This window comes from Colletotrichum siamense (genome assembly GCF_013390195.1).
Source record: "Colletotrichum siamense strain Cg363 chromosome Unknown KSG_Cg363_contig07, whole genome shotgun sequence".
Lineage (NCBI taxonomy): Eukaryota > Fungi > Ascomycota > Sordariomycetes > Glomerellales > Glomerellaceae > Colletotrichum > Colletotrichum siamense.
The window spans coordinates 4,762,570-4,778,256 of NW_023501020.1; the positions used below are offsets into that span (position 1 = coordinate 4,762,570).

A 15,687-nucleotide genomic window follows, 5' to 3' on the forward strand; every position below is an offset into this window, starting at 1 on the left:
GGGGAATTTGCGAGCAGCATGCGACGGAGTTGTTAACGGTGTGATCCAAGTAATCATTCTCGAGGAGTTAGTGACATAATGCAATACTCATTTACATGCCTAAGTATAGATAGCACAGAGGAAAGGTTGTAATATTGCCGCGTGAAGAGCATTCTAGAGATTTAGGACTGCGACGCGTGCCACCTACGTATCCATATAAGTCATATTAACGCCATTCTACTTCTGTTTGGCCGCGTGATACACCCTCCAGCACCTGTCTGTCTCCTGTTCCATCTCCAGCGGTATCACGGGACTCTCAACCGCTGCCTGCTGAGCTGCCTCTTCCGCCTCGCGCAGCTCCCCACGAGCTCAGCTCCAGGCAATCCCCCAGTCTATCGACGGGCTGACCTCGTGCTTGTGTGGAGCCCGTCAGCGATGGAGGTCCCAGAAGATATCGTTCCGCTGTACTGGTTGATGCGGCTAATGTCGTTGGCCTGGTCTACGGGGAGGTCGATGGTGGCGGCTGTTGTCAACAGGGTCGAGAGAGCTCATGGGAAAGGAGAGATTTAGCCCAGGGAGTCGGCCTAAACTCGGCTTCGGGAGGATGGTGACTAGTCATTTCCGCCCCATCTTGCTTCTCCTCATACAGCCGCAGCATTTCTACTTAGCGTCGGCGATGTGTGCAAGCATATTGAGCCACGTGTGCATGATGCGATCAAGGCCGGGGTGGTGCATGTGGTACGGGACAGTAGGCGGTCGATGTGGGCTTCGGGATGCGACGACAGCAGGCGTGGTAGGAAGTAATCATCTACCGGTACTGACCGTATGTCGCGACGCTCGAGACAACGACGACCTTAGTTCGGTCGTAGTAGCGAGTATCTCGAGCGAGAGCGGGTGTATTCGGTCACGGGGACGCTGCAGTGAAGCGAAGACGTGCGAGACAACGAGAAGCTGGGCAATGAGCAATGACAACAACGATAAACAACATCAAGAAGACCTTTCCGGAAAGACATGGAAAAGCCCCGGTCCATGGGTCATCCATTCCGTCTCTTTTCAAACCGCACCTTCATCAACCTGCGACACATCGAATCAAATCGGCTGACATACGCATAATATGGCCTCCAACACCACCGCAGAAAAACAGCCGCGTGATAGGTCCGGCACGTTCTAGCAGCCATCAAGACCTCTTGCCTTTAATCCGGAGGAAACTGTCCACCGACGCAGCAGCAGCACGTATCCGGAAATCCGATTACCAAGAGAGTCCAACTTCGACATCGTTTAAAGGGCGCAGTTGTCTGCTAGGTCAACCAGGTCGCGAGGCAACCGGGGCGCGCCGTATTGGATATAAATCGCGAGGCGGAGCTAGCGGCAACTGTGGGAGGCCAGCGGGCTTGCCGGTGACCCCGAGCTTACGCGCCCCCGGCGCACCTTCGGAAAGCTCACCGGAAAGCTCGCGGCGCACATTGTTGAGAGACGGAGACAGGTCTTGCGACCAAGGGTGGTGAGTCTTGGAATGGCATTGATGTGCGGATGGCGATTGGGATCGCGGGTCGTGGGAGGCGTGGGAATGGCGGAAGACCCAGATGAAAAAGCGAAAGGCGAGAAAGCAACAAGTGAAGGACGACCGTCAGAACGTGATGGCGGCCGCGACACAGGCACTGGTGGCATTCTTGCGCCTGCGAGAACGGGTAGTTGATCTGCATGACCTCCAATGTACGGTCAACGTAGAGGCTGCGAGGGACCTGGCCGAGAGCAGCCTTGCGAGAGAAGAGATTTAGATGGCAGTAGAGACAGGATTAGGTGAGCTGGAGGAAGAAGGCATTAATAGCAGGGCGGAGAAAGACGCTGCTGTCGCAGGCGTTCAGGTGAATACGAAAGGATTAAAGTGGGATTAACGACACCAAGCTTGGTCCGCCGATAACAACGGGTTTCAAGAGAAGTATAAGCAAGGGCTCAACGAGCAGCAGTGGCCCAGAGCGAGATGTCGCGGGTGGCGATAGCAGCATGTTAACTGAGTGCGACAAAAAAAAGGACTCCGTGGCACGTGAGGGGGCACACGACGGATCAAAGGTGGTTGTCGACATGCGGCTCTAATCAGACCGAGGCCGTGGTCTCGAAGATGTGTGCAATGGGGCATACGATAGATCGAATGAAGTGGTTGGCAACCCGCTCGATCGGGCCTCCCAGAGCGACGAGTTGGTAAGGGCGGAGAAGTAGTATTGCAGGCGACCTGAGTATTAGCCGGTAGGAGTGATGGAAGTTTCCAGAGGGGAAACTCAGTATTGCCATCTCAGCCACAACAGGTCCATCCATAATAGGGTCTTTGGTGGCCAGACGCAAGTGCCGTCCAGGTGCTCAACGAGGATCTGCTCCTTGATCAGCTTGACGGATTTAGCCTCCAGAGCACGCTGCACTCAGAGATTCACGCGGCGGAGTAGACGCCGATGGGATGAACGCAGTCGAGGTCAGCCAGTAGGTCTTCAAGGTGAACTCGACCGCAGGACACCCGGACCGGCTTGTGCCTAGCGAGATGACGGAACATGGTGAGATGCGCGCGATGGCAACAGCGGATTGGTTTGTTCTTACCCTTCCGAACTGGGAGATGGGCATGCCGTCGACGAAGTAGATGAAGCCATGAGGCAGGCATTGCTTGAAGTAAGGTCGGAGTTTACCTCGGCGGTGTTGCCTCTTCACATCGCGGATGCTGATGTTGCAGTCATCGATGTCAGTTGCATCGATCTCTAGGGCATGACTCTAGGCTGTGTCTACGGGATACAGAACTTGGGAATGGGAACGGCGAGGACATGGGACACACGCAGAGACAGCAAGGCGAGAGAGAGAGGCGGATAGCGAGGCATGAGAGAGAGACGGGATTGTCTGAGCCCTGAAGGTGATTAGCAAACGGCATCACGGCGACGAAGCGGGGCATCCAGATGCTCCCATTATCAACCAGAACTATTGTACAAAAGGAGACCGGCCAGCAACTAGAACATCACCGATAGCGTATAAATGAGGATGGTTAAGGTTGCTCCACCTTACACTGAAGACCGGTGGAAGGAGTTCGTGTGATGCAGGAGAGTGGAATCCTGTGCGATCGCAAATCCAATAGCTTCTGGTCAGGCTGTTGGTGAACATGATCGCACTTGCGCCGGGTGGTGAGGATGAACACTCGCCAGTCGTCCTTTCCACTTGTTCCAGTTGGCACACCTGGACTGAGCCTTGCAGCCAACAGCAGCAACAGCGACAACTCCTAAAAGGCCTGATGGCGAAGGTGCAAGACAATCAGAGGGCATCACAGACAGCAGTAATTTCCAACATCATTTGTACGGCTCGACACCGCTGCCGCTCCTTTGCAGTTGACGAGATGGTTGTGATTGGTTTGGCTGCGGGTTGACAAGATGCTTCGATGTCGACCGCACATGGTTAACAGAGTGGACAACAAGAGTGGCCAACACCAAACACATCTGCCCCCTCTTCCGGAGGCAATCATCTTGAAGAGAATCCACACCACCGAGGCAAATGGTGTCGGTCTGGCCAGCCGTCGCCGTGTGCCCCGTCCAAGCTCCGGTCTCTAGACGCAGGTCATTGTGCAATCCTGGCAGCGAAGCGAAAATGGCATGGCGGAGGGGGCAAGAGGGATGGGGGGGCGTGGGCGTGGGCGTGGGAACAAAAGCGCAGGCGGGGCGAACCCTGGGAGGGAATACCTAAGAGGATGAGGGTCGTCACTAGAGTGAGAATAGAAACGTGACGGGTACCTTGTATCTTAGTAGTACACCGTTTGATCGCGTAGGGGTTTGTCTGGCCGGCCAGCTTCTACGAGGTCTACGAGATGGCAGGGCGGATGGGGGACTCGGTTGGGAGCAGTAGACAGGGACAAGAAGATGAAGAAGACAAACCAGGGAACCCAATGTAACTTACCGTCATTCATGAGGCGCCCTCCTCTCCAGGGCGGTGTCGAGACCCACCTCGTTTTCTTCCAGTTCCCTCCCTCTGGTCTTGTTCCTGTAGAACTGCCACTCGCGCTCGTGAAGCAAATACTCGAGTATGTCAATGTTGACGTCGCGCTCGCGAATCAACTGCCGATTGTGAGTCGATAACGACAGTCACGCGGGGCCATACCAAGCCACAAACTCGTTGCTGCTGGCCTCGCGGGCCATCTCCAGGTAGGCTGGAACCCTGACGCCGACGGGATCAGGCTGGTCCTGCTGCCGTGTTTGATTCTTCTGTTCCTCTGCTAGGTCCCACCTTCGTACCTCTTCCACCTGAAGGTAGCTGTAGAGTTTGAGCTGCGAGTCCATGCGGTTCACAGCTTGGTGTATCGCGACGACGTCAGGTTCGAGCGTGGTGATGGCCTACGAGGGTGGCCATTTATGCCAATGAGAGGTGACCAGCGTGGCGGGCGTGCGGGGGCGGCCATGGTGTTCGGTAGGCGGCGGTAGCAATGGAGCTGACGTAGGAGCCTTGCCGTCGTTTACATCCTCAAGTCGGTAGGTAGTGGAGATGCATGCCGAGGTAATGCCCTACAAGCGGACTGCTAGCTCTTCGTGAGAGCCCGTCCAGCCGTCCAAGGTCGATGAGTGCCATGACGGGATCGTTTGTTTTTCGCCTCCGCCATCCGCAGGCTCTAGCGACTTGGGCGAGAATGCATTCACGGCGCGTTGCGCCACACGAAGATCCTCATCTCGCTGCGGTGCTGAGGTCATGCGCAGGGACAGAACTTGCCAACCCATTGTCATCTCGCCCATTGCGATCAAGTCGGCACGCGTCGGCTCGGGTTCGGGGAGGGAAGGCAAGATGTGCGTTTCGAAATCGACGGAAAGGTTCGACTTTCGCCAAGAGGAGTGGCAGCTGAGGAAAGTAACGGAGGAGCTCGGAGCGGTCATCGACTAGTGGATTTGGTGTTGGCGCGAGGGAATGGTGGTCTGTTTCGGGTTGCAAGTCTCGTTTGATCTCAGAAAAGAGCATCAGGTCGAGTGGATTGTAGGCCTCGAGGAGATTGTTGTTGTTGAAGGGGCGGTGACGGGGATGGCGAAAACTAGCGGGCGCTGGAAGACGGGCAGCAAGACCCAAACGGAGAGCCAGACAAGGGCAACCAGGAGGGCGAGCGAGGCAATGTAGCGAAGCCATGGCCGGCCTAGTTTAGCTGGGAGGTGCGGAGGCAACGCGGGGCGTTTGCAGGGAGAGAGCGCGAGATCAACATCGCCGCCGTCATCCTCGTCAAGGTAGAGGGTATCGCGATGAGGGGAAGAAGACACGGGCAGATAGTCGTCAACGTTGTCGATGTCGTTGAGGACATGCAGATTGACGGCATCGGTCAGCTGCACGGCATGGAGGCAGAAATGGAGCAGAGGCAAAAGGTTGAGGACCGAGGTCGAAAACTCGTCGGCGGGATGCGGGAGCTCTGTTCTCGCGCGTCGTTAGCTGCGTACCAGTCGCGTGGTTGGGGAGGGCGCGTCACAGTGGGTGCGGGGGAACTGAATTTAGCTGGGTAATGGAGGGCGGAACTATTTCCGTGTTCGGGGCGTGCTGCTGCCGACCCGCGCACCAGCACTGTGCACCAAGCACACTCGACACACCAAGACTACACCGAACACACCACTACACCGAGCATAGCCTCGGTCAATAAGGTAATACCCCACCATCAATGGTGTTCCCGGGGCAGTCCCGTCCCTGCATCCCATCCAGCAACCCCATGGGATCTCCTTGAACCCGCTCAAGGCCGGGTGCGACCTCCTGTCGTGGATTAAACGGTCCAGTGCGACAATGCACAACGAAGGGACCTCCTCCATGCCTGCCCAACCAGTGTTGAGACAGCATGCGTGCCTGCACAATGGTGTTGCAACTGAGCATCTTTGCCGATGGAACGAACCTGCCCGGCATGTATCCTCCTGCCAGTCTTGCATTGGGCAGGCAAGGGATTTGGGAAAGTCCCTGGGCAGGTCTGGTTGTTCCCATGTGCTTTTCGGATGCCCCGTCCCCCACCAAAGTCACTTCATCTCCAACAACAACAATAACGACATTCCAACGACCCAAAACAGCAGAATCACTCGCATTCCCACATCCTTCGTCTACTACAATCCATAAGACCAATCATTGAATTCCCACTACATCAACATGAGCCAAAGCAACAACCACACCTCCCATGGCCAGAGTCTTTCGAACGTCACCGGACCGAACGCTGACCATGCCCAGACGACGGAAGGCCATGAACCGAAGACACAGACGGATACTCAAAGCAGCGACTGGAAGAAACGCAGTCAGAGTTCTCAGGACGTCGCCGGACCAAACGATGATGGTATCCAAACGACGGAAGGCGGGCATAAGCGGATGAAGGTGGATAACGAAGAAAACCGCCACCAGCTGGAGGTGGATCACCAAGTCAACAATAGCGCTACGCCCAGCCAGAGCCTGAACAACACACAATCGGTTCCCTCGCCCTATCCATTCAACCGCGTGGGCACCTAGGTGGTCCACCCAGATGGGCTCGAGCCTCTCCACCTCCCACCGATGCCGGATCACCTGATGCACGCCCGAAGAAGTCGTTATCTCCTCGTGAATATCATCGTCAGAGATATAGGAGCAAGTTCAGACCAAGCAGATTGGGGTCTAGCCTACTTGAAAGAAATGACCTCGATCGACATCTGGTGGAACACGGCGTGGGGCCCCAATCGCCGTGATCTCAAGTACTATACCGACGACGTTACTATCGGGGACTACCTACTATTCAGACTCACACAGGCTGTGTCGCTGCTTTTCAAAAGCAAAATCGAGTTGAGCACTACAGAAGTGTTGAACTGAGATGCCACCGACCGGTACGTTTCATGACAAAATTTGGACGATGGAAGTACATCAGGCAGAGGCGGTCAGGTTCTGTGGCGAGAGAACCACCATGACATGGGTAGCGGCCAATGGATTCATTTTATGAATGAAATAGCGGGTTGCATTCAAAAGAAACGTATTATTTTAGCCACAGGCCTTTTCTGTTCACCACAAGAAGTACAACGCATGCGATGGAGAGGCTGGGCGAGCACCAGAACAGGTACTTGATGTACTCTTGGACATTCACTTCACACTAGTGCAGAATCCTATTGAAGTTTTACTTTTCGTTCATACCAGGGCTTGGGAAGTATCAAGCTTCTCCCGCACCAGTGCTTTTGGAAGGAGACTTCTCATGCTGTCGCGCATGACTGACCTCACCTCAGTGATGCTCCCTCCAGCAGCGGTGAAAAGCATCACCCTGTAATGAACGGTTGAAATGCGCTGGAACTTACCTTCGAGTTACAGAAGACGCCTCTCCGGAACGGCCCCCTTCATGTACTCTCGTGTTGTCATTCGAAGTCTTCACCCCGTTATCAACTCTACATCATCAGCCACCTTCTTGAGTGTTTCTTTCCATTCCATCACCGGAGCAAATGAGCAATGCTCCGTAACATCCCAATTCGCTCGCGGGCAATCATCTAATCACTGCCCATTGGGCTCTCCAAGACTCGTCCCCACTGATGCTGCGATATCAATCACAAGATCCACCACAGCTGATGCTGTGGTCAGCCGTGCTTTTTATTTTCGGAATGGAGGCCTTTAAAAAGGGAGATTGTAGACCTGTGGCATCGGCCAACTTGAGCTGAAGTCGCCCGGAACAGCTTGGCCGCTTTTTTGGTTATCCCGTTTCTTGCTTCAAAGTGATGACTTCGCAAAAGCCCGAGGTACTTTCACCGTTTTGACGGGAATTATGAGGAGAAAGGCCCTGGCCTGTGAGGTTTGGCCACTCCAGGAAAACCCGAACAGAATGCTGAACTCTAGACTCCGACTGTTGGCGACGATCATTTGTTTGCCAGAGAAATATCATGATGGCCATCAAACACCGGTCCGAACAGTAAGACGTGAGAGATCGTTCCCTGATGGCAGTGACGGTATTCAATGACTTCACAATGTCCCGGAAGTAGTCCTAACCTCTGTATTTGATGGCTTCAGAAGATCGTGGAGACAACTTGGGGCCTTGCCCTCCTGATCCCATAACTGGAGTTCGAACGTGGAACTCGTACATTAATACTTGGTGTTTGAAAATCTAAACAGCTTTAAACAAATTTTGCGCTTCTTTTCCCGGGCCGATCTCTTGAACAGAGGCGCACTTGTACGCTGGTGGATGGCTAGTGTATTATCGTCCGGGTCTTCGAATCTCAGCGACTTGGGAGGGCGACCTCCCAAAATCCCAGCAGACTGAATTTCATGTGATCGTTAATGCAGCTAATTATTTGGCCATTCGCATGCTGCTATATAATTACTTTCACTTTTATCACCTGGACTTTGGTTTCTGGATGGAGAGACACTTTCCAAAAGGCCTGTCGTGCCAGGTGGGCCTTTAAGGCTGCAGCATCTTGAAGGCCGGACAAGACAACGCGATCAGCCAAACAGAAGGCGATAATCTCTGGATGTGGGTAGACCATGATTTGACAAAGCTGCATCCGGGATGGGACCTGGTGAAGTGAGATCTGGCAATCGTGTTCAAGGGGGTGTTCACGATACACGAACTAATTCCCTGAGCTATCTAAAGAGAATTGTTTGGTGTTGAGACTACTGCTGACTGGGAAGAACCTGGTTGTAACGCAGTTAAATGCACACATTCGTTCAACGTTCGGCGCGTTGCCTTCGGCGCTCTTCGGTCTTGAGCGCCGAGCGGGGCCGGCTGGTGGGTCTCGGAATGCGGAGCAAGGAGATGCAGGCCACGAAAAATACGAGCTTGCAAACTGCAAAGCCATGAATGCTTCCCTCGACGAGCTAGATTAATAGGCAACGTTCAAAAACCTTTATCTCGTGAGGGATCTGCGTCTCCGAGGCACCCAGAGAGGAATGGGAAGGCACAACGCTTGACATCGGTTCGACCCAATGTCTCTCAGAGGTTGCATTGTGTCCAAACCTTTCACCATCTCATCTCTAACATTGACGGATGTCTTTCCCACTAATTACCAACCCTAACCGCACGGCACTGCATCGTAAATCGCCCGTCGCGACACAATCGCTGCGCGACCGTTTGTTCCTCACGAACAACCGACACCGCAACACCGAAACGACCAACTTAAACCTGCCATTCCAACGGCCATTGGTCTTTCAACTGGCCAACAGGAAGGGGAAAAGACACTGAATTCATCCTAAAATGGCATAAGCTCCATCGAGCATGATGGTTGACCGTGCAGGCGATCCGTAGGGCATTCCCGCGCAGCTGCTCCACGTTGCTTTAAATATTGGGTAGTTTGAAGATATTTCGATGTGATCTCAAAAAGTGTGGGGAACGCAAATAGGACCCGGAGGATAGCCTCGCCCTCGGCATCCCCGACCTACTGTTGGAATCCACATCTGACGGCATCAATAACACTACGGCTTTGGCTTATCCTTTGTGGAACGCAGAGGCTATACTGTCTAACAACGCATACTGCTGCGCAGCCATATTTAGAGGGTGTAGATAGAGCAAAGGGGGCCCTCATGTTTCTTTCGGCCATCTCATCACTTCACACTGGAATTCACACAAAGAACCAAAAACAAAAAAAAAACAAGAAGAGAATGCTTGGAAACCTACAACTCAGATTTCTAGTTGACCAACGCGGGTCTCGAACCCGCAGCCTTCAGATCACTGTATGTCAGTAGAAGTCTGACGCGCTACCATTGCGCCAGTCGGCCAATTTCATAAGTTGATTGCTTCGTAGCTTCTGTGGGAATAGGAGCGGGCAGCACCCCCGCCACAGCGCCGAGGATGACGATAGAACCCGCAATGCAACCGGAATTTCGGTTTTGCTCCTGGCCAGGACGACTTTTCGGTGGTGACGTGACGCGCCTACAAGACGAGGCCCGCCAGAGCCTGGCCGCCGATATCAACCCTCTGTCTAACTCTAATGATCAACAGCGAATCGAAATCTAGCTGACAGCAAGTAAGATCAATCACATTCACGTAGACTATAAACAGCTCAAGGTTCAGAGCACAAACCTGCAAGGCTTTCAGATGGTCTGAATGCCCAGCCATGCGTGAAGAAAAACCGTAGAGCTTGTAACTTGCGATGCCACTCCAAATCCGGCTCTCCAGCTTCTTTGCAGTTTTCTTCCAAGACTTTCTGTTCTCATGCCACCACTCTCGAAGGAGAAATAGGCGGCGCTGGAGCACGAAATAGGAAACCAATCTCAAACCTCGTTTTGGTGGAAGGGGCTCTATACTCCAAATCGTTAGTCGGGAGAATTAAAGTCCGCGAAGAAAAAACTTTCGAATGTTTTTGCGAATGATATCTTTCTTCCCTTCTAACTTTTCTTCTGTAGTTTGCCGCCTAGAGGCGTACTTTATTAACTACTATATAACTTTTATAGGGAATAATTAAGAACTAAGATAGCTTAAGTTTTATAGAGAAACCTTTATAGCTACTTATAGAGGTATATAAAGAGAGTATAAATCGCTAAAAAGTAAATATCTCTCTCTTTATATTATTATAACTTATTATACTAAAATATTAAAATAATACTATATTTATTACTTCTATAACTATTTTAAGAGTAATAATAACTTTACTTAGTTTATTAGAGAAAAAGAGGATAATATCTATAAGTTTTAAAGTAAATACTTTTTTCTTTAAAACTATAATAAATTTAAAGAAATATTATTCTTCTATTACTTATTAATATATATTATCTTTTACTAATATAGTTATAATAATCTATCTCTTTTTAAAATATTTAATAAGTTTAAAGATATTACTAAAGTATTTAAAAATAATAAAATAATTAATAATTAGTATTATAAAATAAACTAATTAAACTATCTAAAATAAAAGAACTTATTAATAGAACTTAAAGTAGTACTATAATTTAATAAAGTAGTAGTTAATAAAAGTAATTTACTAAATATATAAAGAGTAGTTAGAGTAAGGGGGACCTCTTATATATCCCTAGTTATATAAAAATTTATAAACGAATTCTTCACAAAATGTTTGCGAATGACATTTATATATACAGTCAATGAATCATGAGCTTGCTCCTCGGTGATTTGTTAGTTACTTCAACAGGCTTGAAGAGACGTACGCTGAATGCTCTTCTGGCGCCCCCGTCGGTACCTCTTCACCCTAGTTTTGATTGAAGGGCATCGTAGCTCGGTCAACTCTGTGACAGGTCATGACCGGCCCGCGTCCTTCTGCTCAGCGGTGCCCTGGCAATTGCACCCTCCGGGCAAGCCTTCCTCCCTGAAGCACGGTGCGAGGTTGACAACGTCAAAAAAGATTGTTCGTCATCGTGAAACCTGCGAGAAAGCTCCAGCCTCTTTCCCAGGTCAGTACATGGGGGCGTGACTCAAACTCGGGGTCATGGTGAACAGGTGGCGTTGAAGACGAGGGACCTTGAGGGACCTTTGGGCAATGTAGATGCCATGAGATCAGACGACCGGGGACGTTGCCTGTTGGCGTCATGGAAGCAGGATGGTCAATCAATTGGCTGGCGTCGTGTTGGTCATCCTCGATCTTCACGATTGCAAATAACCAGAAGAAGCGATCTCGCTGATTTTGGCGGCGTACCGTTGGCTGCATGGGCTCCGCAACAAATTACATCATGTGAATACCGAATCAGGCAAGACTTGACTTGTCCGCTGAAGCCAGCACAGACACTTTTCACGTGGGTTGGTTCAGTCTCGAAAACTGCCTCTCTGAAATCCCCCACGGTGAAAGCTCCCACTTCCCCAGCTGCCGCTTTCCCTTAAGGGCGCGAGATGCACGATGCCAGTGCCGACTTCGAGTGAGCCTCGACTGAGTGTCGAACTGTTCTTTGTGTTCGCGCTCATTCTTGGATGTTTTAAGACGCCAAAGTCATGATGTTGATCGAACCTTCCTAGTTGATTACTTTCTAGCCACCGTTTGTCCACAATGTATCAACAGCCACAGCAATAGCAAAAGCCTCAACGGTCAGCTCGAATATCTCTCATATCAAGCAAAGTTACATACAGATCAATCGTCAACCGCATCACCTACTGCAGATGAACTTGGTTGCGCCCTGTTGCTCTTCAACAGCCACTGGTGGTGGTGCGTGGTCCGACTCCATGGCCAGCTGCGTCATAGGAATCGCAATGTTTGGGGGCTGCGTCCTGTGCGCAAATCGCCCGGCGGGAACTTGCATTCCTGCCCGCCATCTTTGTGCATGGTCACTACTGGACCTTTCAGGGAACAACAATAGAGGGGAGGAAGACGGTAAGTCCCAATGCACCGGATGGTCCCGAACGAGAGTGGTCACTGATCAACTTGCGCTGTGCAGATTCTATGGTCTAAGATGCCGATTGGCTCAACAACCCAACCCCAGGGCATCTACGTCATTGCCACGGCTGTCGAGTGTCTCGGATGCTGGTCGACTGAGAACCATTGGCCCTAGTACAAGATGAACATCTTGGACAGGGTATGATGAGGTGGACTGAGCCTGCTTCAGCTACCTTGGTGGTGTGCTGTGCTGGTTCTCAAACGTGAAGCGGAAGAACTTCAGGTTGTGCATATGCTACTTCGCGAGAAGAAGAGTGACGAAGAAGAGGTCGGAAACAAAAGCTTTCTTGGATGGTCTGAGACTTGGTTTACCTGCTTCTTATGAGTTGTGCTACGATGATCCCCATGTTTGATGATCAAATGAAAGCCTGTCATTTGTTGGTGCTCAAGTTAATTTCGTGCTGCATGCTGATCGATTCTATTCACTCCTCAACTTGGACTCAATATTCTTTTACAGAACACCGAATACTCGAGCCGAAAATACCGCACCAAATCCAACCGAACCGAATTGCCATCTGTCGTGCTTCAAGCAGTGGATAAGCACTCACAGCCCACATTGAATTACGCTGGACCCGGTGGGCGGAGAGTGTGATGCGGCGATTGCGCTATCACAGCAGGTCTGGAAAGTCGCCTGGTTTGCCGTCTCGCAAAAGCTTCCCACCAGCTTGTCGCCTGACCCTTTGCAGCATTTTTGAATAGCCGCGTAATCAGACGACTTGCCTTGGATGGAACCGACGATGCAAGCGCATGCACCAGCGACAGTGCTGGTCCCATACAGGAGCAACAAGCCGATGTAGGCGAGGACCTTCATGCTTGAATGTTGGAATGCGGCGATCAAGATTGCTGTTAGCCGAAAAGAATTATGACCCAACTCAATAGACACATACCTTCAGGAAAAATTTGAACAAGTTATATGATAAAGCCAAGCGATACTGAGGGTTACTTTCTGAACTCAATAACTACGAGAGTGTACGCGGACATATATACACTTTTTCTACTCATGCTCAAACCCTAGGAAGGTGCACCTCCAGATGCCACGGACTCGTAGCAAAAGTGACCGACTTAGACGACACTGTGGAGCGAATCAGGCGGTGTCTTACGTTCTATCAAGGTTTTGAGTTTCAGACTGATTAACGACCCTGACTCGTCCTTGTTCACAAAGCGAAACCGAGTAGATGCGAGAGCTAATGTTAGTTGATGAAGGCCTCATAAACTTTACAATGCTGAGCCTACGGAGTCGCCGCTGGTCAGGATCCTTGGTTGCCTCAAGCCTGCTTTCTTCCCGACGGCTTTACGTCAATCGTGTAAATGCAGTCCAATGAATAGTCCGCAACACTGTTACACTGCAGCAGGAATATACCACGTCACCCAGCTCCGTCTCTTGATTGCCCACGTTTAGGACATGTTGCGAAAGCCCACTGCCTTGTGTTCGTACCGTACATTTTGCCCAGCATAAACTAGGTCAGATGCAACGTGGCCTCGATGACAGGTTACGATCCCTTACCGCCTCCGCCCTAGCTTTACCGGAGGTCTAGCTTTAGAAACCATGTCGCAATAGCCCCACCGGCTCATCGTTATAGCGAAGGATGAAGAACGAGTAGATCAGCTACCCCACTAGATCGGTGGTAGCACCCTCGATAGACGACGCGCCGCGCGCGGGCAAATTGCCGCCCTTCATTGCTCGAGTTGGTCTTTGAACTTGCCGACTCTGTCTTCAAGCTGGGCTCTCATAAGGCCAACTCCTCTGCGCCAACTTCCCTGTGGGCAAACATACCGAGAGACATAGCAATGAATACTTTGGGTTTGAAGCTATGATTCAGTGGTTGGAGATGTAGAAAAGCTGAGGCGGACACCTAAAAGTACGTTGGCGGCTCGTTGCTAGGCTTGACAGGAAGGAATGGTACATTGGTATATTAAGTCGAGCGTCATTCATTGGCGACTACGCATATCGGGACGAAACTGCGAGGCCTGTTATCCTTGCCGTCACCATCCGCGAAGTCGACGGTACCAGATGTTGCGGTCTCTCGATGGATTATTGCAATTCTAGTGAGACATCCTTACCCATCGTCAGGATTATCTCTCACGATTGCACAGCTTCCAGCGTTGCAGTGTTGGAAGTGGATTCACGAGCCAGTGGTCCTTCACCTTGGAGGTTGGACAGTCGTGACGGGCACTAGAGCCTAGAAACAAATGTTGGGCATGTGTAATAATGACATGAGAGCGGAAGAAAATAGTATCTAGCAAGATAGATCATGGCGATGCAGATCATGGAGATAGAGAGCAACACTGAAATTGTTGTAGCAATCTGTGTTAGCCAGTGGGGGCTAGCCTCTCGGAAAGAATCACGAGTGCATGGAGAGGGCCAAGTTGACTGGATCTTGGTCCAATACTTGCGGGCTACCCATGTGGTGGGAGGGGAAACAAAGTTGAGCGGTTGCAATTTGCAACCTTGATGCCTGCTACCAGCAATGACTTCGTCGTGGACACGATACGGACGAGGAGGCGAAGGACTCAGTAGAATTTGAAGGTGAATGGAATATCATTCTGGCATTCGCGACAGAGAAGGTTGAGTGCGCCAGATTCCAACGTAAAACGAAAACGATGATATTCTTTTGACGCTAGGCCTGCATGAGTGTCTTCACACAGGAAACCGAAACAAATGAAGGCGCCACGAAAGGCCCTTCGACATGACACCGCTTGGGGACAGTATTGCCGAGAAATGGAAGTAGGCTCCTGAGTCCTCCGTTAGGGCACCAACCTTATTCAGGGGATGACGGCAGCTCGACGTGCTTCTGTAGCATGTACTTTTGTATTGGAGTCTCCTTCCATGGCTCTTTGCATACAGCGCATAGACTGAAGCTGTCCTCAGCCAAAAGAGTTGGTAACAGCCAGCATTCATCGCACTTTGAGTGGCCTTTTGACGGGATCAGAGTTCCGGAAGTCGCATTACTGGAGGACAGGGCGTGGAATCACTTACCGCAGTTAGCGATTCCCACAGGCTTGTCGTCACAAAGGCACACGGGGCACCTGTCCTCAGGGTAGACGAATATAACAGATTGGTCCTTGTTGCAGCATATGGGATTGTGACGGTAGCAGGATCGACACAAGCGCTATCCGCCAAGTCAGCCAAGCTTCCGGCACGGACTTGAAAAATGGTAAGGCGGGGAGTTGGGGACAACTGACGTGACCACAGAGCTTGAACAGGTAAGACTTTGAGCCTAGCGAGCACTCGCAGCCTTCGGGTCGATCCGGAATTTGTTGTGGAGGGGAGTTGTCGGCACTGGCACTGGGTCCACTCTGGTTGCTTGTGTGGTCATCTTCGAGACGTTGGTGATCGTTGACTGTAGTTTCGGGATGTGATTCGTTGTCTTCGTCGAGCTCGAGTATAGGTGACATTACATCACGAACTTCGTCGGAAAATGTGTACCCGCGGTCAGGC

The 15,687-nt window shown here is 51.2% G+C and overlaps 2 protein-coding genes across 2 annotated transcripts; one reads left to right on the forward strand and one right to left on the reverse strand.

Moving 5' to 3' along the window:
• Positions 1-3,899: 3,899 nt before the first annotated feature.
• CGCS363_v011613 (uncharacterized protein) lies at positions 3,900-4,724 on the reverse strand (the record flags this gene model as incomplete). Its single annotated transcript, XM_036643462.1, has 3 exons — positions 3,900-4,055; positions 4,107-4,331; positions 4,512-4,724. 3 exons carry the CDS (start codon positions 4,722-4,724, stop codon positions 3,900-3,902), a joined length of 594 nt encoding a protein of 197 aa, XP_036492304.1.
• A 1,369-nt stretch (positions 4,725-6,093) lies between these two features.
• On the forward strand, positions 6,094-6,444 carry CGCS363_v011614 (uncharacterized protein; the record flags this gene model as incomplete). Its single annotated transcript, XM_036643463.1, has 1 exon — positions 6,094-6,444. One exon carries the CDS (start codon positions 6,094-6,096, stop codon positions 6,442-6,444), a length of 351 nt encoding a protein of 116 aa, XP_036492300.1.
• Between the last annotated feature and the right edge of the window lie 9,243 nt (positions 6,445-15,687).